A 19,553-nucleotide genomic window follows, 5' to 3' on the forward strand; every position below is an offset into this window, starting at 1 on the left:
TCTTTTGTGAAATCACACCAGACCCAAACCTTGTAATGAAAGCGCCCAGGAGCAATTCTGTCCATCAGTGGCTAATCTGACACAAGGGGGGAAACAAACCCAAACCCCCAACCAACTAAAAAACCCAAAAAACAAACATTCAAAAGCCTGAAAGCTCTTTTTTCTTCAGAAGAAAATCATCTTGATGAAGCAAAATACCCATCAGGGTGGAATCTCTTCCTTGCAGAAGCCTGTTCTCACCAAGAAGAGCAACTCCTGTACACCCTTCTCATGACTCCAAAGGGGGGAACTTTGCACACACTACTCACGGTGCTGCACAGTGAGCTGGAACTAGATGAGATTTAAACTCCCTTCCAACCCAACCCGCTGTATGATTCAGTAACACCACACACAATAGTGCCAGCCTATTTCCTCACCCTTTGATCCAAAGAAGCTGCAAGAGCACTGGGAGCCCAGTCTCCATATCAGAGTGTCCTTTGACAATGAGTTTCATAATGGCATCAGTGGATATGTAACTCCCCCATTGTGTCTTCTTCCCAACTAATCCTGTGCTCCGCCTCTTGAACCTCATTGCTTCCTTTTCTCTAGCACTTCTAATAATAACCTCCTTCTTGGTCTTGGATCTTCTGATAATAAGCTTATTGATCCTGAAATTGACCCCAATGGACCAGGAAAATGGGGTAAAATTTCTTCCCCAGTGAAAAAAAAAACCAGGGGAAAGGGAGCAGCTGCCCTTGCACAGCAGAAGGGCACATGGTTCTCAGCTGAGAGTGTTAGTATTTCCCCCACAGGATTCACCTTACATCCTTCTGTCTAGAAGTGCTATCCCATAGCAACAGCCAAAATCCTCTTTTCAAACAAGCGGATAACATGGGAACAACAACCTTGCTGCTCATGGAAATGCAAGGTTAATGCTGATGTTCAGAAAGAGAGGTGTGTTGAAATAGTACTGGTAGATATGAAAGGGATCCTCCACCTGGACCAGACATTACTATTTTACTTCTATCAAGCAAAGATCCCACTGATGGGATCTCATTATCTTGCCCTTCAGTTTATCATCAACTACTGCAAGTGACAATGGTTCTTTGGATGTCAAAGGGTCCAGGTTCTTAAAAGCCCTTTTCATTATGCTTTCCACAAGGAAAAATTTCCTTCACCTTGGTTATGCTTCTGGTTTTACCTAGACTAGTTTTCCACTGATTTATGCCCCTTCTTTTTATTTCCCTAGCTCTAACAAAGCAAAATATTGGGGTTTTTGTGCATAAATATAAAAAAAAGTCTCCTTTTTAATTAGAAAACTAGAAAACAAGTGGTTTTGAGCAACAGATGCATCTGTGGTGAATGGATGGGATAGTTTTTCACTCAGAGACCTAAAGTGGATTTTTGTATGTGTGGATTAGTGTCAACTCATGTGATCCTAAAAGGTTGCAATCCTGTAATCCTACAACTCTATGGAATGCAGCTGCTGGAATATCACAGATGACCATGCTGGAGGCAAAAAAATGTATTTTTATAGGTATTACTCCTAGTGTTCAGGTGTGTGAAACTCAGAGGAAAGTACCGCAGTTCCTGACTTCATAGGAAGTTTTTTGCTCTTTCCCACCGATGCATGGCTTATTAGTAGTGCTCTAAAAATTGCACTGAAACTGAGTCTCCATAAAAAGAAGGGGGGAAAAAAAAGGGGAGAGGGAGAGAGAGAAAAGAGGCACTAATAACTATTTTTCTAAACACAATCTTGAAAAATTCACAGTTTCTGAATCCTGGAGATTTTCTGTTCTGGGTGAAAGCACTACCTTCAAACAAAGTATGCAATTTTGCAGTAATGCATGGCTCGTGAGCACTATAAATTTTATTCTCATTGTTTTCATCTTTTATAGCTGTTAGAATCATTGGTGACTGTGATCACATTTTAAATTACAGCAGAACACATGACCTGTGTTTCAGTAAGATCTCTGTTTTAAATGTAAATGTTCACTGGTCAAGGGCAAACAGGGTTGTGCTCTTGTGACTTACACCTACAACATTGGCTCTGTAATGTTCACAGCTGATTAGAGAGCAAGGACTCCTACTATAAAACCCATAAACCTGCAATTCTGTCTATTTAAGTAACAAAGTAACTGATGGGCTGCACACAGCCACTGGAGAGGAAATCCAGCAAGCCTCGGGCTTCTCATTAAGAAACGGTTCCTTCCTGAAGGTTTAGCATCACCCTGAGAAAAATACATCTATTTTAAGAAAAGGCAGAATTACAGTTTTGTGAGATCAGAGACTAGCACTTGGCTAAACCAAGAATGCTGCTGCTACTGGCTTGCAGGTCCTAGTGAATAGCCTCACAGTAATTTAGTGATGTATTCAGGGAATAGGCTCATCCGCCTTATTAATCTGAAACAGGCTCAGCCTGGCATTTTTTGTTTGAGAAAGCACACACTGTGACAGACAATCAATCTGTCCAGAGGGACATTTTTTCCTCTAGTAGCTCGCTGGATTTTTATACTCAACTTTTTAAAAATCATGAATAATGTGGTTCAAAAGCAGGCTTGGGGTTTGCTGTTGGGTTTCATTTTTTTTCTTAAGTGTGCATTCCCATTTTGGATTTCCCTTTTATTATCTCAGTTGGCTAGATAAGAATTCACTGTAGCTGTAACAGGTACCAGGCATCAGGGTGTGAGTAGACAGTTCAAGAAAGATAAAAATCATGTTTGGAATATCCAGGTGGGACACAGCAGCATCACCATCATACCTGTCTCAAGTTAACTACAGTATTATTGAGTTTAAAAAGCAAATGCAGCACACACTGCTACTGCATGTCCTTGCCTGGTGGCAAGAGCAGAGTGAGTCTTTCCTCTTCTGTAGAGCCTGTGACCACCCTGTTTATCTCAGCTGAGAGCCCAGCTCCATGCAATGAAAGGTAGGAAAGCATCTTCTGCCTCTGTGCTTGGATCTAAAAACCCACTCTTCTAATGAATACACCCCATTCACCTAAGTAATAAAGAAACATAGGGAGTAATTGAACATTAACATACCATTGAATCTGAAGAAGACAGAATTAAATATCCGGGAAAAAAAGAAGGAGAAGAAATTTCACATTTATATTCAAAGAGCTGGAATTTCTAGAGATCATTTGCCTTTGTTAAAACAGCTAAATCATTAATACAATACATATACTTTATAAAACAGTTTCAGTCAAGCAATCCAGAAACAGTTCTCCTACTCCATAAAACTGGAGAATACTTAGCTAAACTGAAAAACAAACATTACTAAACAGGAGTCCAGGAATTCATATAAGTGTGCTGCTTTCTAATTTAGGGACCTATACCTGTGGGAGAAATGGTAGGCATTTAGAACACAGCTTTCTCAACAAAACAATAACTTTTGCTGAAAAGAAGCACTCTACAAAAATCCCAGCACGTGTCAATCTGATGGAGGTTTCTCAGAGCAGTTTGCAGTGATCTTGACAGATCTCTGTGTACCGCAGCAGCTGAATTACAAGAGTCTTTGGGTATGTCAAGACTTTGCTTGACTGCAGGATGGCATTTTTTTGGATAGCAGCTCACTAATGAGAGCAGTATCTGAACACACGATGGGACCTTCGAACGATGCTGCAGGCCCTGGAGCAAAGAAAAGATAGCTGGCTTATAGGAAGTTTTCAGTGTACAGGTGGAAACTAAAACTCAGAATCACACAGGACATGCTGGGTTGGAAGGCACCCATCAGGAACATCGAGTTCAGCTCCTGGCCCTACGCAGCACCATGCCCAAGAGTCACACCATGTGCCTGAGAGCATTGTCCAAACACTTCTTGAAATCTGTCAGGCTTTGTGCTGTGACCACTTCCCTGGGGAGACTGTCCCAGTGCCCAAACACCCTCTGGGTGAAGAACCTTTTTAATATCCAACCTAAACCTCCCCTGACTCAGCTTTAGGCCATTCCCATGGGTCCTGTCACTGTCACCAGAGAGAAGAGATCAGTGTCTGCCTCTCCTCTCCCCCTCACAAGGAAGCTGTAACTGCAAAGATTGGTTCATTGACTTGCTCATTGAAATAGTAGAGGTGACTTGTAAACACAATTTTCTTCATTTTTGTGGTGCCCAACTCCAAAGCGATGGAACTTCCTAAGAGATGAGAAGAAGGACACTTGCTTTGAAGAAGTACTACAAAGAAGATTCCATTATTATTTGTGCCATTCTTACATTTCATAATGATGAAGAGCATGACAGAGAAGGAAATTCTTTTACCATTAGATAAGCATGGAGTGGTTAGTGGCAAATAGGAATAATGAGAGTAAAAAGTTGGGATGAAGAGCTATTTCCATATTTCAAAGGAAGATAGTAAATGCTGGTGTAATTAACTATTCTATCATAAATTTGGTATTCTCTTACTAGCAGTGTATGACAACGCAGACTTTTAGCCATGCAATATAATTGCATACACTACACTGAACAAAACCCACTTTGTACCTACTCCATAGAGAATAATAATATTTTTTCTAATGTTAGTCCTTGTCCATCTAGCAGTCACTCACAAGCTATACTCAAGAACAAATCAAGCAGTTTTAGAGGAGATGAAGACAACACCAGAAGAGTTGCTTTTCTAGATTTGATCGATGATTTAATACATTCAACCACAATTAAGATGCTAAATGGTAAATATTATGCCCAGGTTTGGTTTTTTTTTTTTTTGGCACTTGTTTCCATTTCATCACCACTGAGAATGAGGAGCACTAGCTGCTCTCCTTCAGCAGCAGACCTTTAAGGAGCATCCTTAAATCCATCTACGCGAGGTCTGAGGACAGGAAATCTCAGCAGCATTAAACCTCCCAGCTCCATGCAGAACTCCCCAGGGAGCCTCAGCTTGCCAGCCTGTTTGCTCAGACAGAGCCCTCTACTAGAGCAGCTCAGCCACAGGAGCTTTTGAGGCAAACCAGCAGCACAGTCTGCTGACAAATCTTGCTCTTCTCTTGCCCTGGGCATGGGCACAGGGCTCGGCAGCAACAAATGTGCTCCTTCCTTACCACCAAATCTACTAAGGTGCAGGGTCTTCAGCCCTAGCCTCTAGAAGCAGAGGCACTGAGAGCTACACCTTCTGTTCTTCATTTTTTTAATTCCTCTAATGTGTATTTTATCATCCAGTGCTAAATGTCTCATTTCCTAGGTAGGATTCCCACCTTGTTCTTTGGCCAGAGAAATGTACAAGTGACACTTTCAGTTCTGAAGAGGTGAGAGATGATATTCTAGCTGTGCAGACTTCAAAGCCTTTGAGCCCTTTATTCCACAGAGAACGTTCCACTTGCTACAGAAGGCTACCAGGCTCTGCCCAGCTGTGCCAAATGAGAGCCAAAAACCCCTTCCATACCTCAGTTAGAAGCCAGAGGTCAGATGAGATTGCATCAGCTGCACAAAAGCAATGACTCATGGAGCAGTAAACTGAAGGACATGTGGGCCTTAATGACTTCAAAGACTCTTTTACAGGTTATGAACCTTTCTATTTTTGATTCAGGAGTGTCATGTCTCCCATCTACCCTTTTAAAAAGTGTGTTCTAACCTATCCTACACAGCTGAATATTAGAAAGCACGGGGAGGAAATATCCAGATCTTGCCTCTACTGGAAGACTAACAACTTAAAATCTCCTTCTCTTTTTAAATTCCACGCAAGGAAAACTTGTAGACCCAGATTTGAAAATTGTTGGTTTTACAGTATTTTACTTTCTGTATATCTTCATTCATATCACATTTTTGTGGCATGAATAACCCCATCAATATGTGCCCTTCTGCATCATAGATCTCCAGCCTAAATATTTGCTTTAGGAAAAATACCTCATGTTAGCTTAACTTAAGATCTTTTCAGAGACTATATAATCAATTTCTTAAGTAATTCCTAGTTTCCCCTTTCACTACTGCTAAAATTTTCTTCACTCTTTCAAAATGCCTCGATCTGGAGGTTGGCTGTGAAGCTGTCAGTTTCCACTGGCTTTTACTTCTAGTTCAATAGGAATTAGGGTCACTTAGGTTTGTGTAGAAAAGCTGCAGGAAGTAGTAGTAAAAGCAACAGGAAGGTTTGCTAAGATCTTCCTTCACTCACATCAATGAAAAAGGCAAATTTTTATGAAAAAGAAAAGAAATGGAATAAAAAATTAAGAATAAATATGGTCTTGTTCCAATTAACAGTTCATCTTTTTCATGACTTCAGAAGATACTGTTTGGGTTTTGTTTTCTTTTCTCTTATTTGAGGAGTGGAAGCTGACTTCCTTAGAGAGTTTACACTTACTAACCAAATGCTGCAATTTCTCATCCCAGATTTTCTGAGAACTCTGTATCTCCATTAGCTAAAGAGACCACAAAGTAGTAGTGGAAGAATGGTAAAACTCATGTTTTTCTCCCTCAGTATTCAGGCACCTAGAAGCAGTAGCAGAATATTTTTGAATGTTTTTCTCAGTGTTTGCAGTTATTTTTCTATTTCTCTGACATAAAATGGGAGAATGCTACTTGGTAATATAGAAATCTTTTAAAGTCCAGATCTGTTTTTTTTCATTTCTACCTGAAAATTATGGGCAGGCTGTTTCCTGCTGCCTTCAGAATCTGACTCCTTCAATCCATCTCTGGAAAGAAACAAACAGTTACACATATCCAAAATGAAGGCTAAGTGCAATTAACTGATTCTAACTAACATTGGTATCAAAACCCTATAGCCAAAAATCACCTTCTTCCCCTTAACATTTGTAAATCTCACATTGGATTTTTGAATTTACCGTAGAATTTCTGTAAATAACATGGTTATACTAATTGATATTGCTTTGTAGCAATAGTCCTGAAAGCTCAACCAATATAGGTAGAAATATTCCAAAATCATGTATTTTGGAATATTACTGGTTGCAGTACCACCAGTAATGAAGTAGAATCATTCCAGATGCACTCCCTAGGGAACTTAAAATCTGAAAGGAAATAGCAGGACACAGCTCTGGGAAGAGAAGCAAGTTTGTGAGAGCAATGCTGACAACACTTGAATGTTTTTGTAAGGGTTTACATCCATGAACAATGCTCACTTGCCCTTTCCCCTGTGGCTGATAAGCTGCCAAACTGTACAGGCTTTGCTCTGGTTCTTAGTTCCTTTATGATACACACTAACAATTTAGTAATAAATCACAACTGATGAAGTCACTGTACTAGAAATAGAAATTACATGAGAAAGAGGAAAATACAGTATTTTTAGGCAAGTTCTCAAAATCTAAACAGGGTAACGAAGCACTATTTTAAAAACCTCTTCCCCAGAGGAATATGTTTTGTGGATGGCAGGGAGTAAACAGAAAAAAGGGCCAATATACACATTAAACTTACAACTGCAATTACATTCACTATTTTACATTACAGAAAAACCAGCACTTTTTTTTTTTTTTTTAATTCTCAAAACAATTAATTTATTTTTATAAATTCTCAAAGCATGAATTTGGATTTATTTGACCTAAATTTTCATACTCTGCAGACCGACAGATAAATGACAGTAGGCTAGCTCACCAGGGATACTCATTACAAGACTGTGAACTGTGCTGCTCTGCACACCCAGCTTGTGCAGTGTTCAAAGAGAATGTCTGTGTTGCCCTCTAAGCAGTCCAGCCTGAAGCCACCAGCCCTCAGCTCACTCTGCTGGGGAGATGTACCTCAGGAACGAATGCAGAGCAGGTGGACAAAGTGGGCTTTGCACATAACTAGTTAGTATCTGTGAAGGTGGCCTGGTGAGCAGGTAAGGCAGGGTATGATCCCCTGCTCCAGCAGACACAGCAGCTGGCACCTGAGCTGGAAGCTGCGGGGCAAGAGCGTCCCGGCGGGTTCAGTGCCTGTGCCCTGGGCACCCTGCTCCTGCTCCTGCACTGCCATGGCCTGCCCTGGACTCACTCTTTCTTTCCACTGACACTAAAGGAACCCCTGTAATTTTTAAAACCCTTCCTCTCTGTGATATCTTCACCCATATCACACATATTTATGACATTTATTGGCAGTGTTGATCTCTTTCTCCCCATGGTTACTCTCTGTGTATCCACTGCAGGAGGGAGCTCCTACTGATCTAACATCAGGTACTGAAGCTCCAAAGAGATATCACAGCACTTTTTGCTGACACCTGATAGCTGGGATGGGTTTCATAATTTTAGCAACAGCAGAAAAGAGAGTGATGGACCTGAGATATGAGAAGCCCTGGGAACCAGCATTACTTTACTTGAAACCTCCAGGTTGAGCTTTTTTTCCCCTCATTTGACTTCAGATCCTGAGAGGATGGTAAATGCATTTGTGATCTGTGAACATTGCCATAGATGTGTACCTGAATACCTCAGCTCTGCCTGCACCCATCTGTGAATGGAGCCTCTGCTCAGAAATCAGCTGTGCTGACTGTAACAAGCATAAACTAGGTCAAGCTAAAAACCCCCACAGAAAGAAAAAAATAAGGTTGAAATATTTTCACCATCTCTCTCTCTTTTTTTTTTTTTTTTTTTTTTTTTTGATTCTGGGCTGCTGCTATCAGAAGAATAGAATCAGTAAGGCTGGAAAAGGCCTCCAAGATCATCAAATCCAGCCTTCAATGGAATGCCACCATGCTCACTAAGCCACACTGTGAAGTGCCACACCCACTCATTATTCAACATTTGCAGGCATGGTGACTGCACCGCTTCCCTGAACAACCTTTTCCAACACTTAATCACAGAATGACACAGAAACACACAGAATAAGCTGGGTTGGAAGGGGCCCATCAGGATCATAAAGTCCAACTCCTGGCCCTAGGCAGGTCAGCCCAAGAATCACACCTTGTGCCTCAGACGCCTGTCCAAATGTTTCTTGAACACTGTAAGACTTGGTGATGTGACCACTGCCCTGGGGAGCCTGTCCCAGTGCCCAAACACCCTCTGGGTGAAAAACCTTTTCTAATATCCAACCTAAACCTCCCCTGACTCAGCTTCAGGCCATTCTCTGGGTCCTGTCACTGTCACCAGAGAGCAGAGATCACTGCCCGCCTCTCCTCTTCCTCTAACAAAGAAGTTGTAAATGCAATGAGGTCTCCCCTCAGTCTCCCCTTCTCTAGGCTGAAAAAACAAAGTGACTTCTGCAGCTCCTCACACAGATTCCCCTTTTAACCACTGTTTTGGTGAATAAATTTTTCTTAGTACCCAACCTGAACCTCCCCTGGCACAACCTGAGGCCATTTCCCCTTGTCCCGTCACTTGTTATTTGGGAGAAAGATGACCTCCACCCTACCACAATCTCCTTTCAGCTGCTTTAGAAACTTACTGCTTCTAAAATGTTTGACTTGAGTATTCAAAATTTCAATATTTGCTTAATATATCCACATATATGTAAAGGATCACTCCCTGGGAACTTTTATGAAGTACTGTAAATGCACTGAGAGATCTGACTTCAATAAACACACTATTTTAATTCAAGTAAGGAACTAAAAAGATTGGCATGTACCAAGTACTCAGTTCCAGTTCCTATTCCACAGGCAGTTCTGCTCATGGCTATCTTCACACTTGGAGCACCCTTGTTGCATCCTGACAAGAGGAAGAATTTTCTGGACTCTAAAATTCCTGCAGACCCTACAGCATCAGTGCAGTAAAACAAAAGAGAGCACAGCCATAAATAGGTGGCAAGGAAGGTTCAGTCCCACCCCACAGAAATGACAGCAGGACTCAGCACAGCTTGGCCTCTGTCCCACTGGCTGGTGATGGCAGGAGGTGAATGGGGGATCCCAGAACCACCTGAGCCTTTCACTCAGCCACTGCTTGCAGGCTGTGGGACACTCTCTGCCTGGGACCTTGAACCTGTCCCTGGGGTAAAGGAAAGGGGCTTTCACTCTGTTCCCAGAGACCTTGAAATTAAGTGTTTTTCTGCCCTGTCAGCCATGAATGGTTTCACTCCCCCCTGAAACCACTGGCCAGGCTGTTCCTCCAGGAGCCCTGTGTGTTTTATTCGAGGCTGGCAGCTCTGCTGAAGCAGTATGGCAGAGCAGTGTCTCTGATATGGTTGTGCTGTCCAGTTTTCCCTGCAGACAGGACTCACCTAACACAGCAGTGAGCCTGCAAAGTGCCTGTAGGATAGCAGGGAAAACAGGTTTTCTTCCCAGAAACAGGTTTCCTCTGGATGGTGTTGTTCCATGCTTCCAGGCATTTACAGCTTGTCTCAGTGTAACCAGAAAACTCCTCTACTATGTTTATACTTTTTACTAGCTCAGAAGGGCTCTTATATTTCATCAGTGTTTTAAGTCTAAACACTTATATTTCATTAGTGTTTGTGGTATTTCACTAATACTTGTGATATTTCATTTTGCAGAACTGGCCAATATACGTTATCCTACATTCTTTGTCTAACAAGTTATTATTTTAATGACTTGTTATTATGTCTAACAAGTCATTCTTTTTATAGAAAATCTGTAGAAAACTCTGCAGAAAGAAAAGTATTTTAAATTATTTCCTTTGTGGAGCTGAGCTTTGACTCTGTCTTCTCTTGGATCCTTTATCAAACTCATATGATACTTGCAGATACACAGAAGTACCACACCAACTTTCAAAGAAAGTCTTCCTTTTCCTTTCATCCACACTTAAAGACACTTTTATGAATACATGGGTACCCTTCCTGTGTTTCTCAATCAAATGCTAAACAGTTGAGCTGAGCCTTCTTACTATTAGCTCCAAATAGCAAGATATCTAGGTTTTGTAAAGAAGAAAAAAGAAAAAAAGAAGCCAAATACTGCCTGAAAGGCTCTTTTTATGAACAGATTGAATATGTCCCATTATCGGCTACTTTTGAACTTCAGAAAACTAATAACAAAGGATTCTGCATAAGCTTCCCTCCTACAGTAATAGAAACAAAACCTCAAAACTTCTCCATGAGTTCTGAGCTCCGGTGGCTGCTGGCAGCATCTCTTGCTGCCAGCAGTTGGTCTGTCTACCCACAAGCTGTCCCAAAGATGAGGGCTCATGTACTGAGAGGCAAAAGAAAAAAAAATCCCCAATCCTCATATGTGAGAGGATATTACAGGATCAGTCTCGGAACACTGTACATCCGAAACGTGTGAACCAACAAAAGCCCAACCGTGAGTCATTCCCATTTTGCATCATCCTGCTTTCAAATTGCTCCCCATGGAATTTAACAGACATGATAGAAAATAATAGAATTGAAAAATGGGAACTATTTCCACATAGTGGGTTTTTCCCACAGTGGATATAATTTGAATTGCTAATTCACTGCCAGATGTGCAACCACAGGCACTGCAACAACAATCCTCTTCCTACAGCACTTGATTATTTCTTCTTGTGACTCACTGAGGATTATATCAGGATTATATACAGGATTATATCTAGCCCAGGTTGGAGAGTTTCCATTCGTGTATTTAATTAAAGAACAGTCAGAAACAGGTAAATTCAAACCAATGTGGCACAATATTTAAAATAATTTAGAAGGGTAATCTTCTGAGAGAAACTTTATTTATGAAAACATTAAAGGAAAGGTGAATTCCTGTCTCAAATAAGGCCTCTGGGAATTCTTCATTGCTTTCATATTCTCCAGAGATTTTCTATTCTATTTTTAAAAAATCTACCCGCAGTTCTTAGCAACTCTACCATTAGTTTTTAGTTGGTGACCATGCATCACTTCTCTTTAGAGGAATAAAAATGTGTTTTAATGAAATGTAATTTGCCATAAACTTGATGTACATTCGGGTCCTCTGGTGGGAAGTAACCAACACCTGTAAAGTCATACAAGAGTTACTACTCCTCTGTGAAGCTGAAGTACTACCAACATACAGAAATATTACAGTAAAACACCTGATTTTTGTTGGTCTCTGTCACACAGTGACATTTTCCAAAATGTATTTGGGGCTTTGGGGGTTCTATCTTTCTGTCAATTTCTTCTTGATTAGTAGATCCAATTAGATGTTTTGATTGCTTGTACTCCTTGTTCAACTTTTTTTATTTTCAACTTATTGTCATAGTTTATGCTCCCAAGCATAAACACAAGAGTGTGTGACTAAAATTAAGATGATGGCAAGAGGTTCTGTGCCACACACAAAAGGGAGCATCAATGCCTCTTTAAAGCCCTTTTGAAAATGTCTCCTGAAACCCAACAAGTCAGACTGAGTAAAAGACAACCAAGTCTCACACCTCTGAAAACGGAACTCCCTGATGAGGGGCTGACATCCCTGTCCCTGCCTTTCCATCCGTCGGCACTGACTTGGGAGCCTCCAAGAGCCACAGCCCAGATCACCACTTCCACCACCAGGCAGCTTTGAACCTGGTGTCTGAGACAGGAACATTTTTTATTTCTTCCTCAGAGCCCTTGCCTTGAGACCTAAAGCCTTGTTAAAACAAGGTACCACTGTTGCCTTACTGGCACTTAGCTTGGAGCTGAAGAATTTGGGAATATTGGGGCTTTTGGACCACTTCCTTTCCCAGCAGACTTGAAGCCTAGTACCTCCTATAAGCTGCTGAAACTCAACAGGAACCCATTTTTTTCGGAGCAATCAGGTGTTTTGTAGCAGCGCACTCTGCTTCAACTTCCTATGATTCCTCAATAAATTTTCCCTGAGGAATCTTTGGAAGATTTACAAAATGAAATTAGTGCCAATATTCCTTCTTGAGCAATTCCTCCATGAGAACATAAGTTTGAATTTCCTAATGGGTTGAAGGCATTATCAATGTCACTTTATGCACTCTGAAATAAATCTCTGCTATTCTCCTAGGAAAAAGGCAGTAAGGCATCCCAAAGTTCCATGTGTTACGGACATGTTATGCTAGAAACACATTATATGTCTGTCATAATTACTGATGAAAGCTGTCCAGGACAACCAGTCTTGTTAGGCTATCACAGGATTTTAAATGCAGCTGTATTTTTAAATATCTGCAGTCAGCTTGTGCTCAGATGGGTAACCAGGATCATCCCTGCATCTCTGAGGAGCCCTGCAAGCCACACACTTGATTTAAGACACTAACATGAAACATTGCTTAAAGCAGAACAGAAGATTGATGTGACCTTTACTCCTGTACTACTGTCAGACTAAAAACACCTCTCCTGTTCCATACACTTCACATTAAGCAATTTGTCAAAATTCTTCAAGGAAGCTACTCTTCATCTGGTTTCTCTAGAAGTGGAAACTATCACTTGAAAGTAGATTAAACTTGTACAACTTTCTCATCTGGTCTTCAAGTCTGTATTTGTCGATTCCAGTAGGACCTACATCTATTAGCTAATGCTGCTTTTGACACTAAGTACAAATTATGTCATCTTACCTGTCAGCTCCATGGAGGACACAGCCTGCTCTGGCCATGCATTTCTTCAGTACACTAAGGACCTGCATTGCCATTCTTTATGTCTGCACACACTCAGGGCCTTTATTAATTGTTCTCTTTAATCTGTAGAAATTACATTCTGAGCACATGCTTTTTCTCCAGTGAAGTTATTTTAAAGGATATCTTTTGTGCCAGGGTTACGTAGGCATTAGTCACCTAACTCTGCAGATGAGTACAGACAAGAGGAGGCAGACAGCGAACCTGCCCACGCTCTTCTGATAATGCCTCTGAGTGCCTACCTGTATCAGCCTGGTTCATGCTCTGGTTACCTCACCAAATTCCCTCTTAGCCAGCTCACTTCATATTTTCCATGCTTTATCTATTCCTTTCTGGTGGCTAATCTTGAGCTGTAATTATTGCATTTGAAGGATTCCCCCTTTTTTCGACATCTATAATTCTTTACTTTGCTCACTTCCTTTTTAAGCACAAACATGTATTTCCAGGGACATTTTTTACTGCTTTTGAGGATTTCTGTACTTTTTAAAGGATTTAAATTATATTACTTTTGTTGTCTTTTTAAAAGTACTTTCACACAAAAAAACTACTTTCACACAAAAAAAATCCATGTCATGGTTTAGTGTCATGATGTTAAGTTTCAATACAATTTTTTCCACAAGAATGCCTTGTATAAGATAATATGAAGGAACTGAAGCTGCCTATGAAAATAATACTGAAAAAAAAATTTTGAGCACTGTAGGAGATAATGTTCTTAAAATCCTTTTTCTGACATGGGTTAACTTGGGTTAGCTATGTGCCATGAAAACTGAAAAGCAACATGTGATGGGGGAACTTCATCCCTTACCAGAAAATGTTAGACTCCTGATTTTTTATTTTTACAAGTTAGCATTCTGAAGATTAAAAATATATATATATATATGTAAAATGAGTTAATGGAGTGTTACACAAGCTCTGGCACTTTTTGTGGTACATGACTTTTTAGAAAAGCATCATCCAACACAAAGTTCCCTCACCCAGAAAGGGGGAATTGAACCAATGGCTCTCTGTCCTTCACAACCAATTGCAATTTCAGAAGCCCAGCCCTTTGGCAAAGACAAATTCAGGTGTCAGCTCCATGGAGGATTCACTGTGCATTGCTCTGTGAAAAATTCTGAAGGGTAATGCTCCCTAAGTTGGGTGAGTTTCCCAAAGCAGTTTCACTGTGGCAGTACAGAGCCTGAGGAGCAGCCTGCACCACTGTGAAAGGAGAACAATGTGACAGGTCTGATGCCTTGGATACTGTCATGGATCCAGTGTGGAAAGCAGGTGAGTGATGCCATTCCAAAACATCCCCTCACAGTGTGCAGTGCACAAAGAAGCCTAGGCTGCATTCAGAGAAACATTCCCACAGTTCTGTCCATAGCTCACTATGGAACTGGACAAAAGACTCACTGAGCAACAACAACAACAACAAAAAACAAAAACAAAAACAAAAAAAAAAACCAAACCAAAAAAAAAGAAAAACTGAAAAAGACTACAACAGAATATTCTTGCTAATATGGGCTATACCACATGTAAGATCAGCACAAAACCTTTCTGCAGATCAACTGCAGTGATTATTTTCAATTTGGCAAGGAAACATTCTTTGCCTTCTTTTCTCTCTCCCCCATCTCTTAGTGCTTTCTCTATTGTCATGGCAAATTTCTAAATTTGCTTGTATTCTGCAGTTAGGTAACACCAGATTTTGAAACTCTGTCTTTCTAAGTATATATATATATATATATATATATATATATATATATATATATATATATATATCATCCTGGTCACCAGGCAAAATTTGATATTAAGTAATGTTAAAATGATGAGATAAAATAAAGGAAATTTTAGAAATCTGGCTATTGAGGAAGGAGAACCAGCCCCCATGTGGTAAGGTGAAAAGCAGCACCATTAGCCAGGTGCTACTAAGGTCTCAATCAGGTCAGGAAATTTCACCAGAGCCATGATTTTATTTTCCCCTGTCCATTTTAAAATCCCTCTTTACTGCTAGGATAAATAAACACTGAAGAATGAGAGGTCACCCTGCACAATGTACAATTAGTATATTATATGCTGTCATAGTTATTTTCAGTGTTAGTTTGGCAAGGAGAGGAAATGAGCAGCACCAATCCAGTCTTTCTGAATTCCATGGACAGACAGCAGAGCAGGAGAAGATGAGGGGATCAACCACCTGGGGATCCTCTGCAGTCAATGATATAGAAACTGTCTTTATCTTGGCAGTAATGAAAACAAGACAGGGAAGGTACAGATCTTCAGGCTACATGTGGTGACTAATAGATCAGATGTTGTGGAGTCTGGTTTACTGCAGGAAGGTGGATTTAATGAAAACTTGTGCCTGCCAGGAGGTTCTGCAGCTCACAAACAGACTATAGGGAAAATATGCTTCTGGAGAAATGACACAAAAAGGCACTATCCAGGCTGGGCAAATTGACTCTAAAGAGACAATTGGTGTGTTTTGGCACAAAGGTAAGGGTACCTCTGGATCCTAGCATTTCCTGGAGAACTGCTTCTACATCCCACATTTATACACTTACACTTCAGGAACAAGGTAAAACAAATTAAAAACAAAGCAGGCTCATGGTGCCCAGTTTAGGGCATTTGGAATTTTTTTTCATGTTACATTTTGTGAGCTGATTTTATTTACTTTCAGAATCAAAATATGGTGCTGTCTTACTACAATACCTTGTTACTTATTTTGTCTGTTTTGAAGAAAACTTGATTTTGAAGTTGTGAAAATGAAACTGTAATGTACCTACATACCAGAGGTTATCAGATCAGGATGGTGAAAATAGTTAATATCCTCAGATGGACAGCCCTCCCCTTCACCGCCCCATTTCTCAAAAAGGAAGTTATTCTTCATTCTCTGCCTTGTCTCATGGAAAAGAAATTAAAACTTTGAAGACACAAAAGTCTAGCTTATTTGTTCACAGTGTGGGGAGAAAAAAGAAAAGAAAAAAAGTTTAAAAAAGAAAGGTAAAAAAGTATTTTTAAATAAGAAAAAAAAAATAGAGCTTTTTGACAAAAGCATATAAGATAGCATTGTAGATAAACATTATCCTGGCAAAAGAAGATGCTGAAAGCCAACAGTAGTTTTACTTTCAGCAACTAAAAATCTTCATGAGAACAACAGGTATGTGTAACTTTTTCCTTTACTCTGTGGCAGCAAAATTGTCTTGTTCATGGATAACATCCAATGATTTTATAATGAAATTCAAATGCAAAGAAAAAGTCCACAGAAAGGGAGATAAAAGGCCTGAGTGAAACTTCCATTTATTAGGTAAAGTGCTCTGAAAAAGATGGTTTTCCTTTGCAAAATAATGAGAATTTGCCTCGATATCCCTGAGCAGAAGTCACCTGCTCAGGTTACCTGTAAAGTTTCTGCACCCTAGTCAAAAGATTTCTCCCACCCCATTTACATCTGGAAAAGACCAACTGTCCTGCTCTGTTCTGCTGTGACTGGGGCTCTTCTGTGAGGAAGGCAGAGAGAAAGTGAACTAACGTCTACCACATCATTCCTGCAGCTTCACAAGGTGCTGAATTCCAGAACTTTTTTACATTGTATTCACAAAAAAAACCCAGAATTTTATGCCAATTTTTAATTTCAGGTCAAATTGAATATTTGCCAAAGTAGATGTTCTTTTTGTTTTGTTTTGTTGGGTTTTGGTATTTTACAGTATGAACAAAGAAAATAAACTTCTAGATTCAAACTAAAATTTTATCTCTTTTCGCTGAAGCTGATGAGATAAAGAACAAGTTGCTTTTTGGGAGGAGGATGGTGAAGAGAAGGCTGCCCAAACAGGAGAATTTGCTGCTTTCACAACCCTGATCTGATCCCCTTTGCCAAAAGAGCAGCTGCAGGATGAGGGCTGATGCTTGTGCTGAGCTTGGTCATTCCTGTTGGCTGAGGTCTACAGGACCCCAGCCCCAAGAGGGAGAGTTCCTGCAGCCTCTCCCCCTCTCTTGGGCAGGAAGGCCACCTTTTCAGAAGGGACAGCTCTGGGGCACTTGGCCCATAATGCCACGTGTCTGGGCTGGCAAAGCTGCCACATCATCACACACTTGAGACATGCTGAATGAATGGACCTCAGCAGAGGCTGGAGCCCAAACCCCACACAGTGGCAGGGCTGGGGTTGGGCTCCAGCCCAGGCACAGCCCTCATATATGGGATAGGTGTATCTGCAGGATATTCAAAATATCCTGTAATGTACAATTGGATCTCACATGTTACCAGCTAAAGTATAACCACATCATATCCTGGCTTGGGCAGAAGAGTTGATGCAATTTATTTCTGTCCTGTGTTGCTCATTCCCAGCCTCACTCCATAGGTTGCTTCTCCCTCAGACATGTTAATATGACCTTTTTGTCCTTTTAAGAAATTTACAATAAGTCTGATCACTGAAAATCTGTATTAAAATCAATCCTTTGGAGAAGAAGTAAAGATATTTTTAGGGAAAATCCTAGAAGTACGCATATCTAAGCCACAAGAAAAGCCCCTCTCCAGACAGAACCAACACAAATCATGGCATTCTTTTTGATGCAAAGACAACTTATGTTACCAGAATGTGCAAGTTACTTGCCCAATTAAAATAATATAGGTTTCCTTTCAAAACACTGCTGTCATGGATTAGTCACAGATTGTTTATGCAAAATAAGTTCTTCGGTTTAAAACAAACTGTAGTAATATTAGTAATCTTCAATACTACTGTTCAAATGTCCCAGAAACTCATTAACCAGAAAACCTTTCCCAAGTTTTCACCTTCTGATTTAGAGTAGTACACTTCTGTCTCTGCAATTAATTGAGTAACAGGAAAAAACAGAGCCACAAAACTTGTAGTGATACAAGCCCCAAAAATAGATTATCAGCAACAAAATAAATACAAGGGGAACTCTGAAAAATGCTGATTTTAACACAGGAATACCCTGAACCCTGCTTGGCAGTCTAGGAACAAGGAAAAAACTTATGTTTTTGGGGGAGCTAAAGGAAAAAGAAAAATAAAAAAAAAAATTTAAAATATTTACCATCAGTTCAAAATTTCAAGGTGAATATCATAAAGTATTGCAGGGGATGAACAGCCCAGACAAGAGGAAGGTTTTTTGATGCTGAACACAACCATTACCAGCGATGCCACTCTCGTCCCCAATAAACAGAGGGAAAACAAGACTCAATTCAAAACTGCTCGCGGGAAAACCGGAATCTCGACCTCTGTCTCATCCCATAAACCGGACCCTTCCTTAGCCAAAGGTGGAAAATCAGGACTGGCAAGGCGTACTGTCACACCTTTCTCTGCTCCTCGCTGCCTGGGGTCCCGTCCCCCGCGGGGCTGCAGAGCAGCATCCCAGGAAACGGGAGGGGCGTCATTCAGCCCCGGCACGGCTGCTGCCCCCGGCTCGGCTCGGCTGGGCTCGGCTCTGGGGGCGGAGGCGGCGGCAGCCGAGCCGCCCTGCCCCGGGCGGGGTGCCCGGGCTGCCGGGGCGGCGGGGGCGCGGCGCGGGATGCTCACCCTGCGGTTGCGGTCGGCCTCCCGCACCTCCTCTTCCTGGGGGCCCTGGCGGATGAGCGCCTTCAGCACGATGCTGTTGTTAGTGCAGCAGGCTCGGAAGAGGCTCAGCGCCTCGGGGCTGTCGCGCTCGTCCCCTTCCAGGGACCAGATGTCCTCGTCGTCGTCGTCCAGCCCCCTAGGAGGGTAGAAGGAATCGTCTGAGGCGATGCTGCAGGTGTCGGGCAGCTCGGAGAAGTCCTCGTACTCCTCGCAATCCTCCTCCTCCACCTCCTTCTCCTCTTCCTCCTCTTCGTCCGGCTCCTCGGCGGCAGCCTCCGCCGCCCCCTGCTCGGGGCTGCTCTCCGCCTCGGCTCCGGGCATCTCCTTGGCGGCGGCGGGCGCGGGGCAGACTCGCTCCCCGGGCAGTTGCTCGCCGTGCCCGGACAGCAGCACCATGCCGGGGCTCAGGGGCCGCGCCGGGCCCCGCGGGGCGCTCAGGGCGCCCGGCAGCCGCCGCCCGCCGAGCGCTGCCCCGCCGGCAGCCGCGGCTCTGCCTCGCCGGGCTCGGGTACCGCTGCCCCCTCACGCAAGTGTCAGCCCCCTCCCGCGGGTGGCCCCGCGGCAGCCCGGCCGCCCCCCGGGCCGGGGCATGCCGCCGCCTGCGGGGGAGGGTCCGCGGGGCCGGTCACCGCCGCCGGCCCGGCCCGGGGGAGCTGCCGCCGCCGCGGGGAGCGATGAGAGGCTGCGGACGGGCAGG

The 19,553-nt window shown here is 42.2% G+C and overlaps 1 protein-coding gene across 1 annotated transcript in view; it reads right to left on the reverse strand.

Moving 5' to 3' along the window:
- The window catches only part of ANKRD33B (ankyrin repeat domain 33B), a 44,290-nt gene extending 25,038 nt beyond the window's left edge, over positions 1-19,252 (reverse strand). The window contains exon 1 of the mRNA XM_030239765.2: positions 18,818-19,252. Coding sequence (XP_030095625.1) covers positions 18,818-19,252 — 435 coding nt within the window. The remainder of the gene's footprint in view (positions 1-18,817) is intronic.
- Between the last annotated feature and the right edge of the window lie 301 nt (positions 19,253-19,553).

Source organism: Serinus canaria, chromosome 2, assembly GCF_022539315.1.
Source record: "Serinus canaria isolate serCan28SL12 chromosome 2, serCan2020, whole genome shotgun sequence".
Lineage (NCBI taxonomy): Eukaryota > Metazoa > Chordata > Aves > Passeriformes > Fringillidae > Serinus > Serinus canaria.